General features: G+C 53.5%; 3 protein-coding genes across 9 annotated transcripts in view; 1 reads left to right on the top strand and 2 right to left on the bottom strand.

The window, feature by feature from the left end:
* Positions 1 to 1,058: 1,058 nt before the first annotated feature.
* Positions 1,059 to 12,533, bottom strand: KLHDC3 (kelch domain containing 3). 2 transcript variants are annotated; one of them, XM_086371731.1, is made up of 15 exons: positions 12,443 to 12,533; positions 10,039 to 10,251; positions 9,654 to 9,830; positions 9,386 to 9,501; positions 9,131 to 9,202; positions 8,809 to 9,022; positions 8,642 to 8,728; positions 8,385 to 8,493; positions 8,171 to 8,244; positions 3,812 to 3,959; positions 3,610 to 3,676; positions 3,428 to 3,532; positions 3,072 to 3,146; positions 2,870 to 2,987; positions 1,059 to 2,427 (listed from the first exon to the last, which is right to left on the bottom strand). In XM_086371731.1, exons 2-15 carry the CDS (start codon positions 10,190 to 10,192, stop codon positions 2,291 to 2,293), a joined length of 1,653 nt encoding a protein of 550 aa, XP_086227857.1. In that variant the 5' UTR covers positions 10,193 to 10,251; positions 12,443 to 12,533; the 3' UTR covers positions 1,059 to 2,290. The 2 variants fall into 2 exon arrangements, with proteins under 2 accessions (XP_086227857.1, XP_086227856.1); XM_086371730.1 differs by lacking the exons at positions 1,059 to 2,427; positions 2,870 to 2,987; positions 3,072 to 3,146; ... (1 more) ...; positions 3,610 to 3,676; positions 3,812 to 3,959 and adding exons at positions 6,198 to 6,831; positions 7,968 to 8,046.
* Positions 10,276 to 14,565, top strand: MEA1 (male-enhanced antigen 1). 6 transcript variants are annotated; one of them, XM_086371743.1, is made up of 4 exons: positions 10,276 to 10,966; positions 13,393 to 13,672; positions 13,758 to 13,860; positions 14,171 to 14,565. In XM_086371743.1, the coding sequence occupies exons 1-4, from the start codon at positions 10,830 to 10,832 to the stop codon at positions 14,320 to 14,322; spliced, it is 672 nt and encodes a 223-aa protein (XP_086227869.1). In that variant the 5' UTR covers positions 10,276 to 10,829; the 3' UTR covers positions 14,323 to 14,565. The 6 variants fall into 6 exon arrangements, with proteins under 6 accessions (XP_086227869.1, XP_086227867.1, XP_086227865.1 ...); XM_086371741.1 differs by lacking the exon at positions 10,276 to 10,966 and adding an exon at positions 12,519 to 12,724; XM_086371739.1 differs by lacking the exon at positions 10,276 to 10,966 and adding an exon at positions 12,852 to 12,903.
* PPP2R5D (protein phosphatase 2 regulatory subunit B'delta) overlaps positions 14,447 to 19,497 on the bottom strand; it is a 23,310-nt gene continuing 18,259 nt past the window's right edge. The window contains exons 4-16 of the mRNA XM_086371726.1: positions 19,296 to 19,495; positions 19,096 to 19,206; positions 18,890 to 18,982; positions 18,328 to 18,458; positions 18,131 to 18,190; positions 17,911 to 18,019; positions 17,660 to 17,713; positions 17,187 to 17,357; positions 16,953 to 17,080; positions 16,203 to 16,304; positions 16,038 to 16,110; positions 15,786 to 15,902; positions 14,447 to 15,640 (exon numbers count right to left, since the gene is read on the bottom strand). Of these exons, the coding sequence (XP_086227852.1) occupies positions 15,503 to 15,640; positions 15,786 to 15,902; positions 16,038 to 16,110; positions 16,203 to 16,304; positions 16,953 to 17,080; positions 17,187 to 17,357; positions 17,660 to 17,713; positions 17,911 to 18,019; positions 18,131 to 18,190; positions 18,328 to 18,458; positions 18,890 to 18,982; positions 19,096 to 19,206; positions 19,296 to 19,495 (1,487 nt within the window). The 3' untranslated portion in view covers positions 14,447 to 15,502. The remainder of the gene's footprint in view (positions 15,641 to 15,785; positions 15,903 to 16,037; positions 16,111 to 16,202; positions 16,305 to 16,952; positions 17,081 to 17,186; positions 17,358 to 17,659; positions 17,714 to 17,910; positions 18,020 to 18,130; positions 18,191 to 18,327; positions 18,459 to 18,889; positions 18,983 to 19,095; positions 19,207 to 19,295; positions 19,496 to 19,497) is intronic.

Below are 19,497 nucleotides of genomic sequence, written 5' to 3'. Positions count from 1 at the left end.
GGCATGTATCAGTTTTCAACCGATTTTCACCTGAACCTGTTTCTCATGCTTGGAAACACCCTACCACAAACCTAGGAAGAAGGTAGAGCTCACCTCCCACCACGTTAAAGACCAGACACTTGCTTTCCCAGCATCCCCCTTGCAGGCAGGTGACTAGAGGCCTCAGCTGGGAACATCTCGGTCTGGAGCAGAGGGAAGGGGAGTGAACCTTTGGCGGTGGAGCTGACATCTTCACAGTGACTCTGGTTCTGCAGTAGGACCTGGAGTGCTTCTCACTGCTCTGACTTTATCCCTCGCTCCTTTTTGGAGCTTCTCTCCAGCCTTCTTAGTGTTTCTGTGAGCCAAATAGTTCAGTATTCTTTCTGCTTTTATCAGCTAGAATCACTGGGCATTAGATTAGGATTTATTCATGTGACAACTGGGACTCCGCAGTGCTCCCTCACTCTCTGGGCCAGGCCAATCATCCTGGTAGCTACAGCCTTCATCTAACAACCACCAGAGAAGCACGTTTTATGCATTTCTTCCCTCCGAACTACATCATCTCCCCCCAACCAGGAGGCATCAAGCAGTAAGTCTTAGTCTCTAACTCCACCTCTTCCTTTCAGGCTGCCTTTTGCTATTATTTTTTGCCCACCCAGCAGCACAAGGGATCCTAGTTCCCAGACCAGGGATGGAACCCATGTCCCTGGAATTGGAGTCGCTCTGTCCCTAACACTGGACCATCAGAAAGTTCCTAACGCTGCTGCTTAGATGTCAGTCCCTCCCATGTCCTGTGTTGCTGTGATTTATCTAGGTTCCCAACGTCCCCTGTCTGTGATTAACCCATCTTCCTGATTCTTAGGATTTATAGATTATCAACTATAGACAATTACCCTCTCCTTCCGGAACTCGATTTGTGTCACATCTCCTCATTCCATCCTCCAACTTCTGTAACGTCTTTTCCTTAGTTTCCATTTCTCTGTCCCTGGGCTCCATCTGTGTAGTTTCTTCACATCTACTTGCATTTCATCTTCCTTTCTAGGTGTGCCTCATCTGCTGAAGTTTCCAATGTCAGTGTATTTTTCATTAAACAAAAAATTTTAATCAAACCAATTCTGTCCTTTTTGATATTTTTTCATCAGTCACAGTTCTTTAAACATAAATAAGACATTTTATATTTTTGTATTTTACATTTCCAACATCTCAGACTTTGCTGGTCTGATTCTGTTGCCTGTTGTTCCTAATGACTTGTTTATGCATTTTTTTTTTTCCTCTTGTGCCTTGTTTTCAGTGTAAGCTCATATTCCTTGAAATTTTATCTTAAGGAATTCCTTGAAGTCTGGGTTTAAAGTACAATCCTCAAGAAAGAAATGCATTTTGGGAATTCCCTGGTGATCCAGGGGCTAAGACTCCACTCTCCCTAGTTCAAGCTGCCCAGGAAACTAGATTCTGCATATTGCAACTAAGAATCCGCACGCTGAAACAAAGATCCTGTGAACCACAACCAAGACCCAGCATAACCAAAATAAGTGAATATTTTTTTAAGAGAGGAATGCATTTGCTTCTGCCAGGTATACCTGGAAGCACTCCCAACCAGAAACCACTTTAAACTGAATTGTAGCGTGAAGATATTCCAGTCCACAAGCAGTATGAATTCTCCACCCAAACAGTACTGAGAGCCAGCTGCGCTTACCTATCACCAGGGACACTTTCTGTCCCCGCCTCCTACCTCCCCTTGTATCCAAAACCAAAGCTAAGAAGATGAGTTGTGGGATTGGGTCCTGCTTTGAATGAGGGTGTCATCTGTTGGGCTGAAGGAGGAAGGGGCTCTGATCTGAGTTCCCACTTTGTAGGAGGCTTAGGTTTACTGCCTACCCACATGTGGCCCCTGAAACAGTAGTTCTAGGCCACCTACAAAAGCAGCAGGATAAAAAGATGAGAGACAGGAGTGTTTATGAACTGCTCCTGCATAAAGTCACAGTCCTGGGAGCCACTCAGACTCTGGCCTTCAACCAGCCTCAAGGTCCTTTTCCTTCTGTATCAGAATCACTAAGGCAAGGATGGGAGGACACGAGGACAATGACCCAGATCCAAGCAGACGAAGTGTGGCATGGCAGAAGGCTCAGCTGCTCTTCCTTTTCAGCCCTCAGGCCGTCCAAAAGGCTTCGAGTCATCTCTGAGCCAGTCAAGTTCCAAGGCAGCTGTGACCCTCACCGTTGAATGGGAAAGAACCAGAACAGGCCAAGCCCAAAAGTGTCCCCACAGATGCACTTCTCACTGGGGCAGCAGCAGAGCTGAGCACGGTTCCTTACTACTCTTTGCTCAAAGGGAGATGTCGTCTGTCCTTGCCTGCATTTCGGCGCCTCTTTCGACTCAAGAAGCTCTCTAGCTTCTTGCTTCGTTTCAGCTCCTTAAACTTCTCAGCCAGGACCAACTGGCGCTGCTCAGCTAGAGGACAAGGAGAAAGAAAGTCAGTAAACAGAGGACAAAGTCTCCCTGCCTCCCCTTGCCCCAGGTCAGTAACTCTCAACCACTACGCAGGGATATGTGACTCGTCAGGGGTTCACTGGTGTCTAAAAGCAAGATGACTTCCGCAACTCCACTCTTTCTCAATTCAACGAACTATGAGCTCCTTCTCTGTGCCCAACCCAACATATGAAGGGGCGTGGCAAAGATAAGTGACACTCCCTGCCCACAGTCTCATTAGGGATATGAGAATGGTTACAAACAACTCCCTACTACTACTATTTCTACTTTCCTCTAAATTACCATGGGATCCAGCCTTCAAGCCTCCCTTAGGAGCTCCAGGACCCCCAGTACAGCATCCAGTCACTATGGCCACCCAATCTCTGTCCCTGTGACTCGCAGGTCGTAGCTGTGCCCCACTCACATTTCTTCAGGAAGTATGGCCGATGGCCCTGCTGGGCCTGAGCCCGCCGCTCCTGCTTCAGGGCCAGGCGCAGCTCCTGCTGCCGCTTTCGTTCCTTCTGGGCCATTTCTTGCTGCTCCTGAGGAGCCGAGATGAGAGGGGTGAGACAGGTGAACAGCAGGGACTGTGAGTCACCTCCCACCCCATACTCTGACCTGCTCACCATTCGCTGAAGCAGGTGCTGTAGTTTCTCATGCTCCTCCCCTGAACGGTGCTTCTTCAGCTGCTTTTTCACCAGCTCCACATTGGAAAATGAGTATGATGGTTAGCAGTCTGTAAATGTTAGCTGAAACTCTGTGCCAAGCATCATTCTAAGAGGTTCACATATGTTAACTCACATTAACACTACGAAATGGGAACTATTAGCTTTTTGTGATAAGGGAACTGAATTGAAAAGAGGTTAAGTATCTTGCCAATGATTACACAACTAGCAAACTGATTCACCCTGCTCCCCTCTGCCTCTCTAACCTGTGCTCCAGTCCCTCCTGGAATCCGCACAAACCGCCTCACGCTACTCACCTCTTTCTCTCTGGCTCGGATGTCATCTAGGAATTGATACGTTTTATCGAACACCTCAGGATTATACTCCCCTGACAGATCATCAAAGCGGGGGTCCCGGGCTACCTTTGGAGAGAACAGAGAATGTAAGAGAACTGCTACGTCTCCTTTCCCTGAGAAAATGCTCACTGCCTCCGCCTCACCTTCTTACTGATGGGGACAACCTGACGCAAAAATGGCACCCGGACCTTGGCTGACATTTCCAGAGGCCTATGGAGAAAGTGAAGGGCAGGTCAAGGGAACTCCAGTCTCGTTAAAGGCCTCCCACCTGCCACCCAAGAAAGCAGACACCTACTCAAGTAGGTGTCTTTCCCCCCAATTCCCGGGAAAGGCCTTGCTCCTCACCTGTGCTTATCTGCGACACATCCTTTTTGGACAGGTGGTCTAGAACTCTGCTTCTTAGTGCTGCTTCCTGTTACCAGTTGTTTGTAGGCTTTAGTCCCCACTTGGCTTTGCAATTCCAACAGCTCCTCAAATGACATGTGAGACGTGTCTGTGAAAGGAGGGTGGGGGGACTGCAACTCAGCTCAGCATCTGCCACTGCTGCAGAGACATCGCCCCATGCTCTTTCCTTAGGTAAGTGACCCTTTCCAATATCCCCTTCAGACCGATCGCTGCAGGCTCCAAGCAACACAGGTTGTAACAGTGCTCCACTGACACCTAATGCCCCAACTATTCCAGCTATCTGGGGCCTCACCTTGCTAAGGAAGGTGTACATGTAAGGCTGGAGATGGACTAACCCATAGTCTCTTTGTTTTCCCCTTCTCTTTTAAATTTCTCTTTCACAGGTTTTCCCACAGAGACCTCTGTCTCTGTTCGTGGCTCAGCTACCCGTATTCTGGTTCAGTGTACGCTCAGCATCTCACCTCAGTGCTCTAGCCTCCTTACCGCTCGCCCAACCACCAGTCTCACTGCTTTCAAAACTCTCTCTCAAGTTCAGCCTCAGTTGTTGGTGTTCAGCCGCTAAGTCATGTCTGACTCTTTACAACCCCATGGGTTGCAGCATGCCAGGCCTGTCTGTCTGTTTCTCGGAGTTTGCCCAAGTTTATGTTCACTGAACATGGGAGAGATGCCTAAAAGGCAAATCTGGGATGGCGGTAAATTGGCAGACTGGGATTGACATATCCACACTATTATACAGAAAAGAGATAACTAATAAGGACCAACTGTACAGCACAGGGGAACTCTTGTCAATACTCTGTAATGACCCACACAGAAAAGAATCCAAAAAAGTGGATATAGGTATAACTGATTCACTCTGCTATACCCCTAAAACTAACACAGTATTGTAAATCAACTATACTCCAATAAAAACTGTTTTTTAAAAAAGGAAGGAAACTACTAGAGACATGAAGTTTTCACTTTAACTTCTTTAAATAATAAAAGTTTTCTCTTTCCAAAAAAAAGAGACAAATTAATCTTAACACTCCCACCTCATTTCCACATACATATTTTTTAGATCACTTACTCCAGACTCCGTACTCCCCAATGGCTTCCATCTTACTCAAGAGTAAAAGCTTTGGGTTTGTAATAGCATGAAGATCCCATGTGACCTATTCCATTTTGTCTCTGATCTCTTCTACTATCTCTTTCCTACTCCTCTCCAGTCAACTGGCCTCCAAGCAGTTCCTAAGCAAACAGGTATATTCCCATCTCAGTTCCTCTGCACCTGACTTTGCCTCTGCCTGTAACACTTACACCAGCTGTATTGCTTGCTCCCTTACCTCCTTCGCAGGGTTTCTCAAATGCCACCTATCCAGTGAGGCCTTCTGTGATTACTTAACACCATAACCCTTCCCGTTTTCTCTTCAAAGCTCTTATCACCTTTCTCAAAACTGTAGTATAATTCACATACCATAAAACTTATCCTTTAAAAATATGCAATTCCTTAGGTCTCCGTGCCTTTTTTTTTTTTTAACCCCCAAAAAGTAAGCTTCATGAGAGCAGTTTTGGACTGCTTTATTCACTGTTGTATCTCCAGCATCTACTGTGCCTGCGTACAAGAGATGTTCAATAACGTCGGCGAAATTTATTGAATCTTTACCTAAGCCTTCCCCAATAATCAATGCCCTTCTGACTCTGCTTTGGAACATAAGTTTTCTCCCTGCGAAAAACCCTCTTTGCCCTTTAAAAAACTGCTCAGGGTGTCCTAACTCAGTATCCTCTCACTCCCCACTTTCTAGGGTGTTGGGGGGCGCTCCCGGTGTCTGCGTCTTTCAGACAACTTGGCAGTCTCGGGGTGAGCCCGCACCAGACGCAGGGCCCCTCTCCCGGCCCTCAGCGCTTCCCCCTGTCCCAGCACCGTGCCCTCACCATTGCGCAGACTCCCGTCATCCTCTCCGCCATCCTGAGCCTCGCTGGGAGACCCTGCAACCGCGCCGCCACAGGAGCTTGCTCTCGGCATGGCTTCAGCGGTGTATAGAAAACTAATGGCGTTACTTCCGCCACACAGGCTCCCGCCCCGCCCCTTCCGGAAGGCTTGGCGTCAGCAGCGCAGGCGGGGCCGAGCGGGTTGCTGGTGGGCGGCCGGGGTACCCTCCATGGGCGACCCGTCGACCAAACGTCGCCACCTTTTTGTCGCAAGACGCTGCACTCCACACCGGAGAAACTCCAGCCAGGTCGTGATGGTATTTGGTTTCCTAATGCTCTTGGCTGAGAAGCCAGAGCCTCAGCACCCTGCCCCCACTGTAAACTCCTGCCATCCCGGTCGTATTCCACAAAAAAGAGATCACACGTTTGGAGACTTTTAATTCATTTGTATAAAATTTGAGCTGGCTGAGAGTGTCAGGGTACAGCAACAGCTCAAGGAAGGATGGGATTATCTGCTGGTCCTCGCCTCCCCAGGTCAGGGAGAAGGAGATTTCATGCCAACAGCTGCAACTCCTCTCAGCTCGCAATCAATGCCCATGGCTCAAGCAGAGGGGAACAGGTGGAAAAGGGAGTGGGGAGGGGAAGCTCCTGAGGCTCACACACTGCTTGCTTCTCCCTCCTTCCCATTCCCGTCACTTCCCAGCAGCCTGTGGCTGACCTGGGGCAGAGCAGAACCCAGGAGCAGTTGGAGGGAGGTGAATGGGACAGAGCACCAAGGGGAAGGGGCCCTCGGCCCAAGGAGGAAGGGACCTAGCCCTTCCTGCTACAGCTCCCCACTAAGTTCACAGCACAGAAAACACCTCTAGTCCAACAACTCCAAGTGGAGGTATACCAAGTCCAAGGTCTAAAGGGGCAGGCGGGGGAAGAGATGGGCAAGGGCAGTGAAGACAACAGCAGGCTCAGGAAGGAAGGTGGCAGAGACATCCTCCTACCCATGGGAGGAGACGATGGGGCGACTGATATTGCTGTTGGTGGTCATGGCATTCAGCTCCCACCTGGAAGGCCAAAATTGACAGGCAGAAAGGAGAGAAGGGGGAGCCTCCACCCCCAAATCCAGAATTGCTCAAACAGAGCAATGAACACACCAGTCCCTTCAACTCTCTAAAGCTCAGCCACCCACAGCCACCTCTTCCTTACAGCCCTGTTAGGTTTAACAATCAGGTCCCACACACCACCAAATCCACCACCACCACCCACTCATCCACCTGCAAGCTCCTGTGAACTTCCTGTTTTTGTTTATATATCGATAGTCTTATGCCCAACACCTGGAGAAAACCATCTGTGTATACATCTCAATGAAACTTCCCAACCTACCTTTCCTCCTCTGCTCAGATCCAACCAGGAAGCCCCTCCTCCCACCAGGAATGCCAGGTTTTGTTCTCAACTCCCATCCTCTTAAAGACCTCCCCCCCCCACCATATTAAAATTCAGTTCCTCTCTTTTTGACAATGGTCATTCTACAAAATTTCACCAAGTACCTCCTTATACCAAGGCTGCAGTCTACTTGGTATTAGGCACTTGAGACATGTGTGAATCCTGGGCCAACCTGGGACCCACCTGTTCAGCCTTGTATCCTCTATCACCTGAGTATCAATACTGAATACTGAACACACAGAACCTCAGCAAGAGGAATTAAACTGAACTGATACACGGAGAGGAAAGTGTCACAAAATGACCCAGAAGAGTACAATTATATACAAAGTAGCTTCTGGTGCTTGATTTTAGACCTATGAATTCAGACCTAGGAAAGGAAGTGGGAAAAAGGGAAGTGGCTAGAAAAAACCGCCCTTATTTCTGGAATTAATGTGATCCAGAGACTCCTAAACTTGTCTTTTTTCTTCAGTTCTAAGATTTAATCAAACTTTTTCAGCACATTAACAGAAATAATTGTATAAGCTCAGGTCTCAGGAAGTGATGCTTCTGAGCTTGGTTTGAAAACTGGATTTTTTTTTTTTTCACGCTCATTTATTCAGCTGACAGTTTTATTATATTTCCTTCCAGCACCCTCTCCACAAGTAGACTACAGAACAAAATCTTCTCTCTCCTCCACACTTAGACTGAGTCAATCAGGTCATGCCTGTGCTGCCCTCTCATCCTCAACTAATCCCTCCCTTCCAACCATTCACTGTACCTGATGTCATGGGGCAAACAGGACTGGTCCAGGTTGTACTGAATCACAGCCAGTTTGCACAGAGTCTTCAGACTAGGGCCTTTAAAGGAGGAGTTACGGGAGAGGGAGATGGTCAAAGCCAAGGAAAGGGTCCCGTCCTGGATATCACCATCCAAAGACAGGGACCCTGATGGCAGAAGCCCTTTGGGAATAAGTGTACTTACTGAAGTCCAAAATGTGTAAGTCAGAATGATCTATGAGGTCGAATTCATCTCCCAGGCCTTCCTCTGGAGACGGACTGTAGGATCAAACAGAGAAATGACGAGCGGAGCAAAGGCTACCCCCGAGACTCTCTTGCTCAAATTAGGCACTCCCACTCTCTCCCGTGGGAGTCGTTTGACTCCCAAGGGCTCCGGCCCTCCCTTCTCTCCTCCTGACCTGGTGCCCCCAAAGAGGACAATCTTGTCCCCAACAATACAGCAGCACTGGCGCCGGCGGGGACATGGCCCCTTCCCCTTCGGTTCAATCTTCTTCCAGGTAAACGACACTGAAGAGAAGTTTAAATGGAGGTTCAGTACCTGCTCATCCAGATATCCTCTCCACTGCACCCCTCACCTACTCAGGATTATGCTTTTCTTTTACACCCCGCCTCCATGGCACCCTGTTCCCTCCCCATTAAAGGCAGTGCTCTTTACCAGGGTTAAACTTCCAGAGGTCATGGAAGTGCCGATTCAGCCTTGCGTTATAGCCACCAAAAATGTACAGCTCCCCATTGTAGCCAACTGGAAGGAGAGAGGTGTGTCAATAGTGTGGGGACAATGCGGGGGAACAGGGACTCAGCAGGGACCTGACAGACACTCACAGGCTGAGTGGCTCCGGCGCCCCTCGGGTAGCACTGGGGTGGGTGGACAGTCCAGCCAGGCCTCAGTCCTCGTGTCAAAGACACGGATGCGGTTGCAGTAAATCTCATTGTTGGAATGGAATGGCCCAAAACGGTCAGCCCGGCCCCCAAAGACATACATGTGACTGCCCAGCATTGTGGCCGAGTGGAAGTCCCTCCAGCGTGCAGGGTTGCCCTGGGCAGGAGCAAAGATGGCACGGAGAGAGGGTCAGCTTTCAGTTTGAGCTCCCTATGGTTTCTTAAATTGAGGATGGGTGTCTGGAAGAGAGGAAAATGGGCAGACCTTTGTACAGATCAAGGTCCATGTCATGGTGCTGGTATCCAGCTTGTGGATGTCATTGGAAAAACAGTCGGCCTGACAGGGACAAGAAAAGAAGTGAAGGAAAGAATAAAAGAGAGGGGCAGGGGTCACTCCCCAACCCTCCAAGCCCCTCACCTCAGAACCTGCAAGCAAACCAAAGCCTCCCATTCCACCACCTTCAATTCCCCTTCTTCCTCCTCATTCCCACCCTAAACCTCTGGTTGCTTCCAAACCTACCAGCTGCTCGTAGCCCCCAAAAATGTACATGGTCTTGCCCAGGACACAAGCCGAATGTCCATCCCGGGCCCCAGGAACCGTTCCTGACACTCGGGGTGTTGACCACTTGTGAGTATCTGAAGAGGGCAGAGGGCGGGCCCGGTAAGCAAGCTGACATTCCCTCCTAGACTCCAGGGCACCTTACTCCCAGCCCCCTCAGCACACACCCTTCCCAGGCCCCCTGAGGCACCATCTGGCAGAACACAGCCACTCTGAGACCCATACTCACTGACATCAAAGGCATAGAGCACATTGCAGGCCCCTTCGGTGTCATTCCGCCCGCCCCAAAGGAAGACTGTGTCATCGATGAGGACGGTTGAGTGTCCATACCGCATGTAGGGTACCACGGGAGCCTGCCCGCGGGCGGCGGGCCTCACCGGGGGCAGCTTTGTCCAACGCAAGGACACTGTGGGCACAGCTCTGCTCAGCCCTGGGCACCTCCCTTCAGGCCGTACACCTTTTCCCCAACCACGTTGGTTTCCCCCACCCTCTTTGGCCGTAGGGACCACCATCAAACCTCATTCAGCCACCCACCGCTCTCCCTGATGTGGGCACCCACCGCCCACTGCCCTCCCTGATGTGGGTACCCAGGGACAGTCCCTGAATTCACTTACCTGCGTTGAAAATGTGCACATCAATCTGACGCAGAGTCTCATAGTCTTCACCTGAGCAGTAACCCCCGAAGGAGTACACCCGGTGCCCCACGGCCACTGCAGCATGGTTCACCCTGCGGGGCCCGCCCTCCAGGTGCACTGTCCACCGTAACATCCCCTGGGCCTCTGGTTACAGCAACATGCCCCCCCGGCACGGCCTGCTGCCTCTGCTACCTGCACACAAGTTGGGGCCACAGGCTCCTCAGGAGGGGCCTTTGCCTGGCTCACCGTGACTCTGCCCCAGACTAGCCCTTGCCTGTAAGTGTCACCCTGGTGGCCCTCCCACACCACCCCCCTGCAGCTCAGGTGGCTGGCTCTGCCCCAGGGGAGCCGCTGAGGTCAGGGAGCTAGCCCTGGCCCTGTGTTCTCCAACAGCGAAGGGTGGGGCCGCTCTGACCTGCCTAACAGCTCAGACTGCTGAGCTAGGGCTCAGCATGGTCGCCCCTCCCCACGGAGGCTGTACCCTGTCCCTGGCCTGGCCCAAGCTCTAAGCCCCCTTCCCAGGTCAGTGAGTTCTCGTCTCTCTGGCCCTGCTCTGCTTACTGCCACCTCTCTAAGAATCTCTGTGCTCTCTGAGGTGGGGAGAGGGATCTCAAAATACTCAAGAGTTATTAATAGCCCAGCCAGCCCCAGACTGTCCATTGAAAGCTGGCACGAGTGCCTCCACGCAGAAAAGCTTTTAGGCTTTTAGAGTGGAACGGTCCCTCGATCCAGAATGGGGTGGGATCGATCCAGGACAGGGACCTCCATGGATGGCTAGCCCCTCTTTGGGGGCGCTTGTCAAGCTAAGCAGTTGTCATCGAGGTCACCTGGGGCCCCTCACGGGCACGAGGAGTCCCTTTGACAGCTGTACCTGGTATCCTGCCAAGAACTTAAGCCAGAAAGGTATGTGTCTGCTGGGGACTGAGGCGTGGGGGTGGGGAGGAGGCGTTTTCTCCTCTTGCCATTTGCCCAACCTGCCCATTGTGATAGAGAACAAGCTGTTTTCCAGTTCTTCTCCTACTCGGGTCCCTGAAAGGGGAGAGGGGTAGGATTGTGCAGTGGAAAGGTAAAGGAAAGCAAAAATGCCCTTGGCCAGGACAAGAAAAAGACCCAGGCACGAGAGGTCATGGTCTCTTAAAGACAACCCGCCAACCTAGTGATAATGGGTACATTTGAAGGCTCTATCAGGCAGGTCTCCTATAGCTGTTATTGCCTTCACTGGCAGGCACCTGATAGGTTTGGGTGGATCATCTCTCCCTGTTCAAGAAGCCCTGGCAGAGGGAAGTGCCAGGCAGAACCTCAGGCACACAAAAAGCTCAAGTATGGCCAGCCCTCGTAAGAAAGACATATGGGCTTCAGCTGGCTTGCCAGTCCTCCACCCCTACCCAACCTCTCTCAACCCCCAACCCCACGCTTTAAATAGCTACTCTGCCAAACCTGAAATAGCCCCAGCAGGAAACCACTCTCACTTCATTACTCTGTCCTCAATCCAAAAGCTCTTGGATCTGAGCTTATGGGGACAGATAGGAAGGAGGTTGACGGGCTTAAGAATGGGAGACCTTCATCTTCCCTCATAGACTCCACCTTCCCCTTCAGCTAGATCAAGGTAGAGCATTCAGAAGGCAAGAGAGAAGCAATTCCGTGCAAAGGTGGAGGAAAAACCCCATGGCTTCTCCTCCAAAAAAACAACTCAAGCTCAGGGACAACAAGCCCCCAGGGTCTCAGAGGCTCCTCTTATTCCCGGTCTCTCCCATCCTCCATCACTGCCGCATTCTCAAGCATCTTCAATCGCCTCATGAACCTGCCCCCCCGCCCCCCGCCTTCCTATTCTCGTGCAATTTTCATTCCCAGTTTCTGGCCCTTCTTGATCTCCTGAGAGCTTTGCATTTTTTTTCCCCTTTCTTCCTTCCCCCACAACTCCAAGCTCCACCGTGACAGCCCTTCATTTTTGCTCTTCCATTAAGGGGGAAAAAAGGCTAATATTCACTGACCCCTTTCTGCCTGAGATATTCCTCCCTGTATATGACGCTATCCCTGTCGCCTTCCAGTCATCCCAACCTCCCCTCCCCCACAACGCCAGACACCCCCGCCCTTTTCTTCCATTATCCTCAGCCTCCCTGTTCCCTTCATAACCCGATCTTCTTCCCAATTTCCTTCAGGGCCTCCTCCAGCTACCAGGTGTCCCCCACGGGTTCCTCACCACCCTCCCCGAGCCCTTCTCTCCCCATTAACACTTTCCTTTCCCATCATCCCCCCAGCTCCCTCCCAGCCCCCACCGCAGCAGGTGAGCTGCTTCTTGGCCCCTCCCCCAAGACCCCAGCGCTAGGCAGGGGCGTCTCCAGCCCCTACAAATTTCTTTGTCCCTCAGCCCACCCCGGGCTACCTGCCAGGCCGGGCCGGGGCGGGGCCGCGGGTCCTCGCGCTGCCTGCAGCCTAGAACCCGTTGCGCGCCAACCGACGACTCCGTCCCCAACGAGATAAACACAGCCAGGCTGTGTCCTTCCGGCGGGCAGCTGGATGCGCACGTGCAGTCCGAGCTGAGTGCTCGAAGCGTACCGGGACTTGTAGTCCACGGGATTCCGGTGGGCCTGGAGCTGCCGAAGAGTGGGCAGGAGCCGGAGGAGGTGGTGCGCAGATACGTGTCAAAGATCCCGGACTTTACTGGGTAATGTAGTCCTGGGTCTGGGAGAAGGTGGTGGAGGCGGGGCAAGGGGCGGGCTCTTCGTCCAAGCTCCCGTCAATCACGAGCGTGGGGCGGGGCTGGAGGTCTGGGCACCCGCCCCCACCCGCACGTCCTGCCCCGCCGGAAGTGAAGGTGCGGGTTGGGTCGCGGGCTCTGAGCGGGTAAGGCGCGCGGAAACACCACTGCGGAGAATCAGTGGGGAGGGTGGGGAACGCCGCAACTCGGGCCATTTGAAGGGAGCCCCAGGGGCCCGAAGAGCGTTTGTCAGGCGGTACAGAGGGGAAGCCCTTGGAGGGGAGAGAAGGGGACGGGTATGCCTAGTCCGAGGTATCTTGTTCGGCGACCCGGAGTTCCTAAGTGGATTGGGGGGAGGGGGCGTTCTCGAAGGGGTGTCTTTTGAGAGGTGGTATGGCCTCCGGTTGGGCTGCTATTTAAGAATTGGCAGAGAAAGGCGGGTGGGCCTCGATTAGGAATAAGAGTGGTTTTAAGAAGTGAGGGGCCAGGACAGGCTGGGTGGTATGAAGTGCAGGAAACTCGAGGCGTTTAAATGTTTGTGGACTTTAGCAGGAGACCACCAGGAGCTGGTTGAGAGGCTGAAAGTGGATTTAATTTCATCCGACCCGTGTTCTCCTGCCTCCCTGTTCTTGCAGCCCCTGCCCGATGGCAACAGTAGTTCTAGGGGGCGACACCATGGGTCCTGAACGTATCTTCCCCAATCAGACTGAGGAACTGGGGCCACATCAGGGCCCCACGGAAGGCACTGGGGATTGGAGCAGTGAGGAACCAGAGGAAGAACAAGAGGAAACGGGGGCAGGACCAGCTGGCTACTCCTACCAGCCTCTGAACCAAGATCCTGAACAAGAGGAGGTGGAACTGGCACCAGTGGGGGATGGAGAAGATGTAGTTGCTGATATCCAGGATCGGATCCAGGTATGTGGGGGAGGCATTGTTCCTGAGCAGGTGGAGCAGGAGTCCCTGAAGAACTGACCCTGAACTGTCTTCTTGGGTTCTGCAGGCCCTGGGGCTTCATTTGCCGGACCCACCACTAGAAAGTGAGGACGAAGATGAGCAGGGAGCTACAGCATTGAACAACCACAGCTCTATTCCCATGGACCCAGGTAAAAGAGATCATTCTTTTACTCTGGCATAATTATGGAAGAAGGGGACTGGTTAATGCCAATAGAGGGAAGTCCCAGAGGAACATCCTGCTCCTAAAAGAATAGTTTGTAATCTAAGATTTTGCGGACTTCAGAATCCAGGTGAGATGCTATTCTTTTTAGACTGCCAGGATGGGCAGGCTTCCTTAGGAATAACTGGACAGATACAGTGACCTTACTAGTCCAGAATCTCTGAGTTGATTCAACGAATGGGGAGGGGAGCTGGTCCCATCGTTCCTACCCACTAACTGGTCTCTGCCTGTGATTTCAGAACATGTAGAGCTGGTGAAAAGGACAATGGCTGGTATAAGCCTGCCTGCACCAGGGGTTCCTGCCTGGGCTCACGAGCTATCAGATGCCCAGTGGGAAGACGTGGTACAGAAGGCCCTCCAAGCCCGGCAGGCCGCCCCTGCCTGGAAGTGACCACCCTGAGAGCTGCCCTAACTCCCTGCATTCCAGGCCAGAACCAGCACAGGACTGAACATATCCTGGTGTCACATTCATCTCCATCCTCCCCAGCTCCCCTCCACATCAAGGCAAATCAGACTTCTTCTCAGAGACCCACTTTATTCAGTTCTGTACATATGGGGACATCGGCCCAAGCCCAACCCACCGTAGCATGTATCACTCTGTGGAGAATAAAGCACCCTATGTACACAGCCAAAAGCTGCACTGCCTGTGCCCTCGGAACCTGGGTCTGGCCCTCCCCAGCCCCTCACCCCTCCAAGGTACCTGAAAGGGACAAATGAGGACCTGCCCAGCATCAACACAAACAAGGAAATAAATAGGTGTTGGGGGGAGCCATGCTTGGAGCACTGCTCCCTGCTTCCTTCTTCTTGGCTTTGGGGACCAACAGCACAGGAAAGCAGTCAGCCCCGGGGTGGTCCCTTCCATGTCAGTGATCCCAGGGTTGCTGCTCACCGGAGAGGGGGCACAGGGTCCGGTGTCTGTTCATCCCCTTCTCTCGGTCCCTTTGGGCCCTCTATTCATCAGCTGTGGTCCAGAGCCTATGCTTTTCTCCTTTTGCCCTCCCACATTGTCTTGGTCAGGCAAGGGGTAAGAGGAAATAATGCAGCCCCATCAGCCTGCACGCCTCTGGGTCTGGGGGCCTATTTGGGCCATTGAGGGTTGGCTCCCCACCGGCTAATTCACTCCAGGGGCCAGTGGGGCTTGACAGAACTTTGGTGAGAATCGTCTCCTGCTGCCCCCTACAGACTTGCAGGGGAGGGAGACGAGGAGGGGGCACCTGGGGCTGAGGGGGAGAGGAGCGTATTAATTTCTGTGTGTATTTCTCAGAGCAGCCTCAGGTAGCTGTGGGGTGAGGAGCAGGAGGGGGCCAGGCATCCCCATGTCACTCTCAGAGCGCCGAGCACCGCCGTGCCCAGCCTGTCTGTACTAGGCGCAGGGAGGCATGAACACCTTTGGGGGAGAAGAGGGGCCACTCTCTGGGTGCCCCTGCTTCCAGGGCCACGTCCCCCCGTCCCCAGAGCAGAGAGGCCCTGCCTTGCCCCAAGTCAACCAGTGGGGAGCAGAGGGTGGAGGAGGGCTGGGGCAGTGTCCCAGGGCCGAGTGGGCCGTTGCCCTGCTGTGGGAGGCGAGGAGGTCAGAGGGCCTCCTGGCTGGCAGTTAGGAACTCTTCCGCCCGCTTGTGCGCCTCCAGCGCCTTGATGGTGTACACGTCCTGGGGCAGCTCGGACTTCCGCCGGAGCAGCACTTTCTCCTTCTTGATGTCCTTCAGCATCTGTGTGTGCGTGTGCAGAGGGTGGGGGATGACGACCGAGTACCCCGAGTAACCCCACCGTCTTCCTCCCCTTAGTCCCCGGCTCTGCGGCTCCAGCCTCCTCTCCCTCCCAGGGCTGTCTTGTCTTTGTGCTCCCCGCTCCTACCTGCACGGCCTCTGTCTCCACCGTCCTCTTCAGAAGCTGGATGTCCTCTGCCGTGGGGGTCTCGGTCTCCATCGAGTACACGGGAGGCAGAGGGGGAGGCGCTCGGAACATGGGATACTGGGAGGAAAGGAGGCAGACAAGTGGCCACCTGGGTGGTGTGTGGCCCTGTCCGCTTCCCCGCCCTCCTCAAACGTCCCTCCCCCACCCCCAGCGGGGACCTCTCAGTGCAGGGCGATGGCAGAACCAGCTCACCTGGGGATTAAGTCGGGCTAACTCCTCAATCTTTTGCCACATCTCTTCTCTCTCCTTCATGCGAAACCTGCCCCTAGGGAGGAAGCAAAGACAAGATTTGGATGGGCTTGAGAGAGAAGCCCGGGGGCTGGTGTGGAAGAGAAACACCCCCCAGGAGAGACTCACTTCTGCTTCTCAGCCTTGTACTGTTGCGTACAGTCATCAAACAGCTTCTGATTCATCTCCATAAACAGCTTCAGGGCATTGTAGATCAGCCCGTGGATTGTCCTGCGGCCAGGAAGAAAGATGAGGTAGATTAGAGGAGGCACTACCCTTACTGTGCCAGGGCCTCAATTCACTCTCCCAGAGCTTTCACTCTGCCGAGAGCTTTCCAGCGGACTCCTCCCATCCCATCAGCCTCTGCAGCTATAAGCTCATTGCTCTGGACAGATCATGTGACTTGAGACTGGCATTTCAGGCCCTTTACAAATATGGGTCTGCCTGTCCATCCTTGCCTGAACCATGCACTCCAAGAGCCCACTCTTCCCCATTACTTCTCATTTGTCCACCCAGCATTAATGGCCTCCCACACACTTGCTTTTAGCAGGAAAGCTTTTTTACAACACTAGGATTTAATACATTCTAAGAGGATCACATCAGCTTCTCACAACATGGAATTAACTCTCCAAAGCTGCAGAATATCTGACCTCAAGAAGAGATGCAATAGAGGCCACTAATCTGGTGCTGGATGGCACAGATCTCCCATGTGGGTATCTTTTCTCCCCAGTCAGTCCCTCAAGGCCCTGTTAATATACAGTGGGTGCCAGCCCCGGCTTGCTGAGGGACCAGGTGAGACCACTGGCTCTTGAGTCCATCCCCACCCTCCCATATTCCAAAACCAGATCCTCACTGCCCAGCGCCACCCCAGTTCCCTACTTGTTCCAGTGGCTCTTGGAGTTCCTGTAGAGCGCAGGGAACATGATGGGCAGGACTCTGGCGGCGTTGTCACTTATCAGGCTCATGATGTATTCATTGTTCCAGTAATAGAGGGCACGCTCCGCCACCTGGTGGGGACCAGCAGGACTCAGTGGGGACATGGCTCACTAGGCTGAAGCCCTGCCTCGGTTTTCTGGGAGGCCGGGGCTGGGATTTTCTGGGCCTGGGTCTCACCTGGAAATGGGGGCTGGAAACACACTTGGCAAGCTGGCGGAAGAGAGGCTCCATCACTTTACTGAACTCTGAAGGCTCAATGACGTCCAGGATCTCCTCTAGTTCATTGAGAAACATCACTTCCTTGGGACTGTGGGTCTTGGGCCAGAACTTGAGGAGGCCTACAATCACCTGTGAGAGGAGGAGGACCTGGAATAAAACTCGCCCTCAACCCCCGCCTGCTTCTCCAGGAAGCCTTCCTGCCCTCTCCCCGCCAACCCTGGTGGGCGCGGGGTGGCCTTGGCTAAGTACTGGTATTTCTCCAGCTTGGATCTGGGTGCACAAAGGTTTTTCCTGCTCCTTCAGAGAGGAAACCATGTCACCTGTTGGGTTACATCCCTTCTGGGAACCTGCTTCTGGCGCTGCTCAAAAGGAACCCATTGGCAAGGACTGATGACGGGGAGAGATGGAACCTGGGCCCGGGGGGTAGTTACCGGCTCGGTGAGGCTGCTCTCCTTCTCCAGGAACTGCACCACGCAGTATGCCAGCTGCGGGAGGTTGAGGGAAAAAGGAGGTGACATCAGGGGTCAGAAGGTCACAGAGATCAGTAACAGAGACCAGACCTCAGAACAGAAGGGGAGGCAGAAAGGAATCCCGCCCTCATTCCCTCTGCAGCCAGAATGCTTCCCCCTCCCTCTTGTCTCTGCCCCCAGGGCCAGCAAACACCAGGAGGAAGGCAGCTTACCTGAGGGTGGTAGACACTCAGGGACTTGACCTTGTGAAGGGGAAGAAGGACCCGAATCAGGAACATTTTGTGCTCTTCCTTCAGGGGCAAGGCAAAGCCGTTGATGATGCTGGGAGGAAAAGGAGGGTTGTTAGGACCAAAGGGCCATGTCCAAGCTCAAGGCACCTGCTACCCCTGCCCGACCTTGTCCAGACCTGTGTGCCCCCGCCCCGCCTCTCACCTGCCCAGGATCTCCAGGAGCTCAGCAATCCCATTGTGATGCTCTGTCTCGTAGATGAACCTGAGGGAGGAACAGAGGCTCTCTTGATAACCCCCAACACCCCTCCGCCCTTCTGCAAGTCCCACCTACCGCCCTTCTCCCACCTCCACCTTAGTGGGGGGCTTGCTTTGCTCCTGAGCCCCGGCTCCTGGCCTCACCTGTAGAAGATGTGGTTGATCTGCCTACGGATATAAGCCCGGAGCCCCAAAAACTTGCCATAGATGCGATGCAAGATGGTCTTGAGGAAGTCCCGCTCTCGAGGGTCCTCACTGTCAAACAGGTCCAGGAGCTGGGAGCAGGCAGGAGGAGAAGCAGCAGTGAGGCCGGAGTTGGGGGAAGGCCGGGGCTGGGGTGACCTGGGTCCTGGCCAGGGGAAGCCCAGAGGTTCTCTGAGGCCGAAGAGGGCATGTGGGGCCAAGCCCCTGGGAAGAGTGATTCTATGCTACCGCTGTCCCCCCGGTGATGTCTGGGTATGCACCCTGCATACCCCACTGGGGGGTGGGGGGGGCGGTGAGCAGTAACTCTGCTGCTTTTGTGTTTTCTTCCATTATGCTGGAAGCTTCTATGAACACAGGTTTGTTTAGACCCCCAAGTCAGTCTGCAGTAGACACAGCTGAACCCCAGTACAGTACCGATATTCAGCAGAGGCAGCTGGGATGAGTCGGGACGAGGGGCTAGAGCTGATGGACTGGAGGGGGAGGCGGAACCTCAGGGACTCACAGCAAGGACAAACTTTTGGTCAATGTATTTCTTGGCTATGTTTGGCTGGAAGTCAGGAGACTCGAGGAAACGTAAGAAAAACTCATAGACGAGCTGCGGGGGAAAGGAATAGCGCTTAGGGGCATTCCCCCAGGACTGCGAGCGCCCCCTTGCTGCAGGGCACCCCACTGCCCACAGCTAGGCCCCGGCCCCCCTTGCCCTGGTACCTGGAGATGCGGCCAGGCAGCCTCCAGGGTGGGCTCATCTTCCTCGGGGTCAAACTCGGCCCCGGTGGGATTCGATGAGGGGGGCAGCGTCCGAAAGAGGTTCACTGAAAACTGAGGGGTAGGGAGGGCCCAGGTGAGAGCTCCGTCTGCGCTCCTCCGGGGCCCCTGCCCTGCCTGCCTTCCCCTTCCCCAGCGCCCACCATGGTGACGGCCTCAGGGTAGATGGCCTCGGTGACGACATCGCGGCTGTGGGTGATGTACTCCACCATTTCGTTCAGTCCCGCCCGCTTCACCTCCTTGAACTTGAGGTCACTGAGTGGGTCTGACACGAAGTCGAAGAGGACGCAGCACTGGCGCAGCTTCTGGATAAACAGCTCCTCCCGCTCCTGTGTGGGCGAGTCT

Source organism: Bos grunniens, chromosome 23 (assembly GCF_055505025.1).
Source record: "Bos grunniens cultivar Pamir isolate PY7600 chromosome 23, Bosgru_T2T1.0, whole genome shotgun sequence".
In the NCBI taxonomy this organism is placed as follows: Eukaryota; Metazoa; Chordata; class Mammalia; order Artiodactyla; family Bovidae; genus Bos; species Bos grunniens.
This window is presented reverse-complemented; position numbering and strand designations above follow the sequence as displayed.